The sequence below is a fragment of the Sorghum bicolor genome, chromosome 3 (assembly GCF_000003195.3).
Source record: "Sorghum bicolor cultivar BTx623 chromosome 3, Sorghum_bicolor_NCBIv3, whole genome shotgun sequence".
NCBI classification, from domain to species: domain Eukaryota; kingdom Viridiplantae; phylum Streptophyta; class Magnoliopsida; order Poales; family Poaceae; genus Sorghum; species Sorghum bicolor.
The window spans coordinates 68,637,450-68,647,068 of NC_012872.2; the positions used below are offsets into that span (position 1 = coordinate 68,637,450).

The window sequence follows — 9,619 nt, forward strand, 5'->3', positions numbered from 1 at the left end:
TGTTTCAGATGAGAATTAAACCTTTGTTTTGTTTCCCTGTATCATCCATAAAAGCGACCGTGTCTCATCGAATTGGGCAATTGGGGGAGCCAGCAAGCTGCCAGTACTGCAATATGGAAGCAGGAGAATTAAAGATGCGTTGCACCAAGAATTGAGATTTCAGCCCGTCCGAGCGGCAGTCTCATGCCATGCCATATGTTGATGCACGATTGCACGTATGCGGACAACTTGCAACCGTAATAATGCTAGAGTCTGCACTGGCGTTTTGTATGCTAGTTGTCTTTCACTTGTTTGGTCGATCAAAGTTAGCCATCAGCAATTTAGCACAAACAAATGCATGCTCCAAGAGGCCTGGAGTCTCCTTTTTGTCCAACCAACGGTTGCTAATACAAAGGAGTATCTCTACTAAATCCAGAAGTCATCATAACAGGTAACAGCGAAAGAAACGCTAGTATTGCAGCTGCTATGACACCTTGCATTGTAATGTTGTGCTGGACGCACAAGTCACCGATCGATCCGTCTCAGTCAGGCGTCGCTAAACTCTAATTCGGATGGTTGGCTCAAAGGAACCTTTCAGTATATGCAGACACGATGGCAATTCCGCGGCTTCGTTTTCGCCCTATTGACTTCCTGCTCTAGGAGGGAATCTTGCGGATTCAGTGATCTTCTTCAGCCGTCAACTTGGGCTGGGATTCCTAGTAGCCATTTTTGGGTTGTCTGTACGTAAGTCGCCAACTGAACGGAAGAGCATGCTTAACAACCAACCAAACCACTTAGTTGTGGATTCAGTACTAATTCAGTATGCTTGCAGTTGTAGGACTTGTCTCAGTTGGAGATCCTATTGCCGTATTTGCATATGCGATCGTGTGTCTGCCGTGACGCCGCATGGTGCTGTAGCCTACGTAATTTTTGTACGCACTTGCTGATTGGGCGTGTTTGGTAGTGATCCAGAGTCTCGTAGAACTCAGATTCTTTCAAGAATCAAAATCACTTTAGGAAATTGTTTGGCTAGTAGGCTGAATTCTGATTGACAAGATGATGTTTATTTTCTTAAGAAATCATATAAATAAAAATATGCTTTGAAAAAATAGTAACTTTTTTTAGCTGAAGATCAACTTCAATACAACCATTTTTAGTTTTTTGCACTGAAAAAGATTATCTCTATCCATTTATCTCACACCGAAAAATACTTAAAGTCATGAATTACCTGGTGATATCAAATCTTGATCCTGCTCATACGTCTGCGTCTAATATGAATCATACTTCACTCGAAGCTCACACGCCCGCGTCCTACCCAGTTAGGATACGAAGACCGGATCCATATCCCCGCATTGGATACAAAGCCCATGGAGCTCATGCGTCATTACTGATGTTCAATTCGAAAAGACGTGACACAATTGCTAGAATATAGGTGAGGCAAAGAATCTTGAAATGTTTGTATGTGAAATTACCCTTTCCCTGTTTCCGAATTTGCTGAAGAAAGTTTGGAACGATTCTGTTCCAAATTCGGGTAAAAAAACAGAATCGTTTGGGGTGTTTCTGGTGATTCACGTCAGAAAAGAAAGCCAGCTCAGAGGGTCTACAACAAGGCTGATGTGAACCCGGACACTGCATAGCTGCCAAGTTTCTAGCTAGTCTGAGGTTCGTGGACGATGGATAGGCCCGAGAAACCGACAAGAACGTCCAGGCAGGCCGAGGAAGACCCTCTCAACCCCATCAGGATTAAGCTTTTTTTTTTTTCTCGAATACGCAAAAGGTTTGCGCATCATTGCATTAAGTAGAAGGAATGTTTACAGGTGCGCTTTGGCGCTGAGTACAGACGGCGAGGAGTGGGGGGTGTTTTAATAGCAATAAACACTACAACTCACACCTTCTCCCCCCCCTCCTCTCAAAAGGAAAGCGGACTACTCACGAATCAAACAACCAAGGTGCCGGGCTCCTCCTTCGATCCAAAGGTCGGCGTTGGCCCTGATGGTGCTCAGTAGCTGTGTAATGTCGGAGGATGCGTTACGAAAGCATCGAGCGTTACGCTCCTTCCAGATCTCCCAGGCTACTAATGCGAATAGGGTGTCGGCTCCTTTTTGACGTTCACCGTGCCAGCGCAACCTCCAGTGGTCCCACCATGCCATTAGGGTCTCTTCACCAACCCGGGATGCGTCGACTTCAAGAACTGATAGTATGGTCCACCAGACCTGTCGTGAGAACGAGCAAGAAGCCACGATATGATCGATAGTCTCTGGGTCTTGATCGCAGAGGTAGCAACTGTCGACGGCTTGCAGGCCGTGGCGTCGCCTCCTGTCCGCAGTCCAGTGCCGACCTCTGATGGCGAGCCAAAGGAAGATCTTAACTCGTAGTGGCGCCCAAATTTTCCATATCCTCGAGCAGCCGCGCACCGGTAGGGAGGCCGTAAGGAGAGCACGGTAGGCTGACGTAGCGGAGTATTGGCCGTCTGGTGTCCATCTCCAGACGAGAGAGTCCTCCTCGTCACTCAACTGGCACTGTGAGACCGCATCCCACAACTTCAAGTAATCCGGGAAGGCAGCGGAGGTGATCCCCCCCGAAATCTGGCGAACCCACGCACGCGCTGTGATTCCTTCGGCGACCGTTGTAGACTTGATATCCCGCTGACTGACGAAGGCCAAGAGAGCGGGGGCGATGTCCTTGACTGACTGTGTCTGGATCCACTTCCCCATCCAGAAATGTGTTGAGCGCCCATTACCGAGCACAGTGTACGTCGAGGCATTGAAGAATGCTCGGACTTCTTTGGAGGATGCAATGGGTAGACTGGACCACGCCCTCTCTTGACACCTTCTTCTGTAGCCAATAAGCTCGCGCTAGTAGTAGCCTGTAGCCCCAAGACGAGCAACAACAAAGAACACAAATTAAACTAAAACCAGGAAGAGCTCTGGATGACTATGACTTGGCGCCAGAATCTTATTTACATGACTAGGGTGTCCTTGAAAACCAATGCTCCGCACTTGGATTCTTCCCCTCCCCTCCCCACTGGCCAACTCATACTCCTGCTTCCTCAAGCCTAGGATCTAGCTCCGCTAGCTCCTTCTCTTGTCCTTGAGCCACTCATCGGCGCTCTCGCCCGCTCTTAAGCTTTGCCCCCACGTGTCAGCCGCACGAGCCGTTCCCTATATATAACGGCCGGGAGCCTCGCCAAGCAACCGGCCTCGATCATCGATCAACCTCATCACTGCCGGTACACACACGGTGCCGCGCTACTATATATATATCTCCGCGCCGGCCGGTGACTGGCCGGGCACCGCGCGCGTACGTGCTAATAGCTAGTCAAGCCAGTTGATCGATCGTCGCATCTCGCGACCGCGAGGATGGCGAGCCTTCCCTTCAATGTGACGATGACGCTGGGGTACCAGCCGGGCACCGGCATACCGCCGTGGCTCAACAAGGGCGACAACGCGTGGCAGATGGTGGCGGCCACGCTGGTAGGCCTGCAGAGCGTGCCGGGGCTGGTCATCCTCTACGGGAGCATCGTCAAGAAGAAGTGGGCCGTCAACTCGGCGTTCATGGCGCTCTACGCGTTCGCCGCCGTCTGGCTGTGCTGGGTCATCTGGGGCTACCAGATGTCCTTCGGCCAGAGGCTGGTCCCGTTCTGGGGCAAGGCCGGCCACACGCTCGGCCAGGGCTTCCTCCTCAGCCAGGCCGGCCTCCCGGCGACCCAGCACTACTACCATGACAGCGACGTCGTCGAGACATTCGAGATCACGCCGTTCTACCCTATGGCGTCCATGGTCTACTTCCAGTGCGTCTTCGCCGCCATCACGCTCATCCTCCTCGCCGGCTCCCTGCTCGGCCGCATGAACTTCAAGGCGTGGATGCTCTTCGTCCCGCTCTGGCTCACCTTCTCCTACACCATCGGCGCCTTCTCCATCTGGGGCGGAGGCTTCCTCTTCCACTGGGGCGTCATGGACTACTCCGGCGGCTACGTCATCCACCTCTCCTCGGGCGTCGCGGGATTCACCGCTGCCTACTGGGTCGGGCCCAGGCTCACTAAGGATAGGGAAAGGTTCCCGCCAAACAACGTCCTGCTCATGCTCACCGGCGCCGGCATCCTGTGGATGGGATGGGCCGGCTTCAACGGCGGCGACCCCTACGCCGCCAACGTCGACTCGTCCATCGCCGTTCTCAACACCAACATCTGCGCCGCCACCAGCCTCCTGGTCTGGACCTGCCTCGACGTCATCTTCTTCAAGAAACCTTCCGTCATCGGCGCCGTCCAGGGCATGATCACCGGCCTCGTCTGCATCACTCCCGGCGCAGGTATATACTACACGACTCGGTCCACAATCACTACTCTGCTACTGCCTGATGATGATTATTGAATGCTCGTACGTAACATTAATTTGTCATTAGCTGTGGTTCATATAGTTGTAGTATATAATATGTATGTTACTTTTTCTATCTTAAATTATAAGACGCTTTTGGCATTACTAGATTCATAACTTTTATTATGTATCAAGACATAATATATTTCTAAGTGCGTAGCAAAAGCAATAAATCTAGAAAAACCAAAACATATATCGCACGACGACATCTATTTGTCACACATACCGAATTACTACTGGTCCACTACTAGCTGGTTAATAAAATGTTATATGAAATAGTCGCCGAGATATATAGACTGGCTGACGTTTCTGCCCGCCCGAAAACACTGCTACCGATCATTTTCTGTCTTGTGAATCTGCACGACTGCACAGCTGAATCTACGCTCTTTTGACCCATCTGTAAACGAACCAATGAATCCAGGATTCGGCGTCACGAGTTTATTTACTTTAGCTAGTGCTGTAGTTTATCTAGAAGGCTACTTTGGCACGAGTGCTCTGTAGTGTTTCCCTCAACTGAGGAAGTTTGAAAAAAGGTGTGCTCAAAAAGCAGCTTTGATTCCATTTACATGAACGAGAGATAAAACCAAGTTGAGGTCTGAACAAAAGATAGCAAGAAAGAACACTATTATTTTTTTCCCAAAGATTTTCGCACTAGATAGATAGCGTCAGTGTTTGTATGGTACCATGCTGGAGCCTGAATGTTTCTACTAGGAATCTAGAAGGAAACTAAAGCAGCAAAGCAGTTTGCTTCTTAATTTCCAAAGGTACGAGGACTTCCTTGTACCCAGATTGGACCCATCACTACCTGTTATCACTACCTGTTATCACCATACCAATTATCTTGGAGGATCATCATCTTGTCGGTGGATTTATCTTGGAGGACTTCCATTATCTTGTCAGTGGATCATTATCTTGGAGGACTTCCTTGCACGTATGCGTGCTTCCATTGGTTCTTTGACAGTCTGACGAGCTAAGAACCTACTAGTATTTTTGATGCAGACATCGGGATTAAGAGTTTAAGACTCACATGACGATCCCATGGACTTTCGATATTCAGCCACGCCCACGCCCAGCACTAATAAGAAGAAAAATTAGCATAATTATCTTGTTTATATACTTGTATATAGTAACTAATTTGCCGTCTCATGCCGAATCGTACGTCGACGTATGTCTGCTGCAGGTCTGGTCCAGGGCTGGGCGGCGATCCTGATGGGCATGATTTCCGGCAGCATCCCGTGGTTCACGATGATGGTGGTGCACAAGCGCTCTCGCCTGCTCCAGCAAGTGGACGACACCCTGGGCGTGTTCCACACCCACGCCGTGGCCGGGTTCCTCGGCGGCTTCACCACGGGGCTGTTCGCGCACCCGGACCTGTGCCCCATGTTCCTGCCGGTCACCAACTCCCGCGGCGCCTTCTACGGCAACGGCATGCAGCTCGTCAAGCAGGTGGTCGGCGCGCTCTTCATCATCTCCTGGAACGTGGTGGTCACCAGCCTTGTGTGCCTGGTGGTGCGGCTCGTGGTGCCGCTGCGCATGCCCGACGACGAGCTGGCCATCGGCGACGACGCCGTGCACGGCGAGGAGGCCTACGCGCTCTGGGGCGACGGCGAGAAGTACGACTCCACCAAGCACGGGTGGTACTCGGACAACGACACGCAGCACAACAAGGCGCCCAGCGGCGTCACGCAGAACGTCTGACTCACGGGATTGTTGCGATGTATCTGGACTGGAGGGAGATTATTTATTTGAAATTTTGAATAAGCGATCAGGGGCTTGGTTTAAAAAAAACGCTTTGGTCATGTTGGACTGCTGGGGGTTCGACTGAACAATTGGTTGCATTGATAGACGCTACGGGCTGGGATGCAGTTTTTACGGTGATGGCGCGTGTGTGGGTGGAGTTGCTCGTTTTTTGTTCTCTGTTTATTGCAGTTTGGTTGTCGTAGCCACCCGCGTGCCTCTGCTGCATGCGCTGTGGAACAGTAATAATTATCTGTGTGGTGCCGTGATGAGCAAGAGGTTTTTGTGATACTTTTGTCTTCGTTCGGAAAGAATGCATTCAGTTGCTTTGGCATTCCTTCGTTGAGTTGCAGTAGTACCTAACATGAAGTTCAACAGGCCGGGCAAACTGATCATACTGCACGTCTGCACTGCTGAAACGCCACCCGAGCATACAGAACAGAGAAAGGACAAGAAAAACAAGCTTATGGTGTGTTTGGTTACAGGAAACATGGTTGGGTTATTTGGTCGGATCCATTTTTACATGTGTTTGGTTCCACCGTGAGCGGTGAAAAAACTTTTGTGAGATTTTTGGTTGAAACAATTATGAAATATGTCCCTCTGTATCCTCTTCAAACAATTGTGAAACATATCTCTATTTCCACCTATATGGAAAAGCACAAAGTCTAAAATTATACAACACAAAAGGAGTGGTTTTTTGAAAAAGCACTTTGATTCCACATGCTTCGTTGATGTGCTGCTTTTTTTACAGCACTTTCCATAAATTTAACCAAACACAACCTCTATCTGTCTCCTAAAAATAAAGGAACCAACTCGACCGACTTCTTGTACCTTGTGGTGCGTCGGGCAAGGCATGGTCACGCAAGTAGGGGTGGCGCACCTAGGCGAGTAATGATGGAGGCTCAACCTAGGAGAGCGAGGTGGGGCCTAACGAGCGAGATAGGGCACTTGGCCGAGCAGTCGTGGAGGCGCAACCTAGGCGAGCAAAGCAAACATGGCTGCAATGCGACCTTGGTGAGAGAGTCGAGGTGGGGCCATGAGATGCGCCTTGGCATGTAACAGTGGCATCGTGACTTGGACGAGCCACAGTGAGTGGGTACAACTGTGTCGCGGTCTGGGAAAGCAGGGCGGGGTAGGGCCTGATGAGGACATTACTCCTTTGGTTGCATCCGATGAGACTCTAACCGCTATCCAAGATCTAATGACTAGAACTCAAATGCGGCATTAAATCTAGAGATGACCTCGTTTTTAAGCGATCCTTTTCATAGTTTTGAGAATCAATTGCAGTTATCATGATTAGGACCAATGGAGAGGATGATCATGAAGTACTTGGAGAGAGGTGAGAAGGAGGAGAGGGCTAGCAAGGATGTCCAAGTCAAGCGCAACATGTAGTAAAACGGACACTTAGAACACATATAGATTCCATTTTCGATGATCCACCTATGCATAGTAATATAATTTTATAAGCTAACTAGTGGTGTTAGTTTAACATCAAATTTCCAAGGTGTCAACGAGAATCGTCAAAACAAGTATCTATCAAGCTGCTACGACAACGTCGTTTGGTTCGTTAGATCGTGTATCGTCTTTGAGAGCATTAGGAGGACTGTCCAGGGGTTATGCACGCCCCTAAGACCTTGTATTAGTAGCCACCGCGCATGTTAGACTTTGGATTTTGCTTTACCTCAATCTTTCATTGAACACTCACCATCATTGGATATGAAAACATTCTTTCGTGAGCTTAATCATATATCCACAATTGTCATTTTTATTCAAATTGCATCCATCTTATTCCTACTTGTGTTCTTTGATTCATAGGTAGGGATTAGTCTTCTCGGTGAGGTGAATTGGATCATAACATGATTGATAATAAGAGAAGACATGGTGCTATGCTTGCAAAAAAAAATACAGGTACAACAATTATGTAGCAGTAACAACTTTAGCAGCTCCTTCTCGCCCAAGACGACAATGGTGGCACTAACGAAGCCGTCCCCTTCTTCAAGTGCTCGTCCTCCACTGCCACTACCAATCACACATTCTTCATCTCATACACCTTTAGTCGCGTGTACCATGGAATCTGGTAAGACTCGTGTGCAGGAACAATCTGACTATTCGAGTGCATCATTTGTGGCTTTCATAGGACGTTCTTCATCAGTTCAATGCCATGGAATTTGTGACGTGCAAAAGGATTGCCCTAGCAAACAGACATACATTGCTACAAAAGATGGAGGCTACATTAGCACTTCTGGTATAGAGGATGCTACAAAAGATGGAGGCTACATTAGCACGACGGCAGCAATTTGTACACAACAGATGGAGAGGCCACTCAAGCTCATTCGGATCTAGCAAGCTAGCATGGTGCGCGACGGAGATGATTTGTGAAACAATGGACGGGAGACGTGGTCAACTCATGCGTTGTGGACTCGTGGTTAGGGACATATGTAGATGGCAACAAGATTTGATTGATGATTTTATTCCGTGGTTTGCTTTTTGGATTTGCCACCAAGTTGGAAAGGAGATGCAAAGGTGGTCAATTCGGAGATCGGAGGATATGGAAGATATGAGTAAGAGGTGGATACGTAGATAGGTGGGTGGAAAAAATCAGGCTCTGACTTGTATGAGCATATTGGCGTCAGAATCCGAATCTTACATCTTACGTGTAAGATCATGGATGACGAAAAGATCATATAGGAGAGGCCACTTAAGCTCATCTGAATCTAGCAAGCTGGCATGTTGCACGACGGAGATGATTTGCGAAACAGTGGATGAGAGAGCTCTAGGTTGTATGAGTATTGGAGTCTTTTTTGGCTTGTATTGTTATCGGAATCCAAAATTGTAAATGTAAGATTAAGGATAACGAAATACTCATATAACACAATATCTAAATCGAAAAATATTATAGAAGCTCTAAAAAGCTCACCTTTTTACGGCGTGATGATAGTTGTTCTGTACAGGGTTCAAAATTTCGGCGAAATTTCGCCGAAATTTCACGAATTTCGGTAATTTCGGTGGTGGCCGAAAGAAAAATCCGAAATTTTATTATATACTAATACATGTGCTATATAACTTTAGACTCATATTTTTTATTGTTTATATTGCATATTCTTCTATTCAATAGATGTGTAATCATAAATCATATTGATATTTGTTTAGATCTAATTTTTTTAAAAATAAAAGCATACTTCATGTGCTAGTTTCTAAAAAAATTTCGGTGAAATTTTGGCCGAATTTCGCGAAATTCGGTAATTTCGGTGGTGGCCGAAATTTTTGCGATAACGAAATTAAAAACCTTGGTTCTGTAAGGCAGAGGACATTACGATCTGAAAGTTCACCTGGACGGTTGCTCAACCGCTCGTCTTGCCGCACGCACCAACAAACCTGAACTCTGGCCTCTGTAAAGTGGGCCCATACATCGGATCTCCTGGTAGCTGTCCCGCTTCGCGAGTCGCTTCTCGCTTCCTCGGTAAAGCCCGAGCACGACGACGTCAACGTGGCCCCGACATCCATGCCCCACCCGCGCCACTTACGCGAAG

At 48.1% G+C, this 9,619-nt stretch overlaps 1 protein-coding gene across 1 annotated transcript; it reads left to right on the forward strand.

The window, feature by feature from the left end:
- Window positions 3,190-6,380, forward strand: LOC8062391 (ammonium transporter 3 member 1). The gene is made up of 2 exons (XM_002456661.2): window positions 3,190-4,287; window positions 5,533-6,380. The coding sequence occupies exons 1-2, from the start codon at window positions 3,339-3,341 to the stop codon at window positions 6,048-6,050; spliced, it is 1,467 nt and encodes a 488-aa protein (XP_002456706.1). The 5' UTR covers window positions 3,190-3,338; the 3' UTR covers window positions 6,051-6,380.

Coding starts and splice junctions, on each gene's coding strand:
- LOC8062391 (XM_002456661.2), top strand. CDS start 3,339: ATGGCGAGCCTTCCCTTCAATGTGACGATGACGCTGGGGTACCAGCCG. Junction 4,288..5,532: donor CTGCATCACTCCCGGCGCAG/GTATATACTACA, acceptor TGTCTGCTGCAG/GTCTGGTCCAGGGCTGGGCG.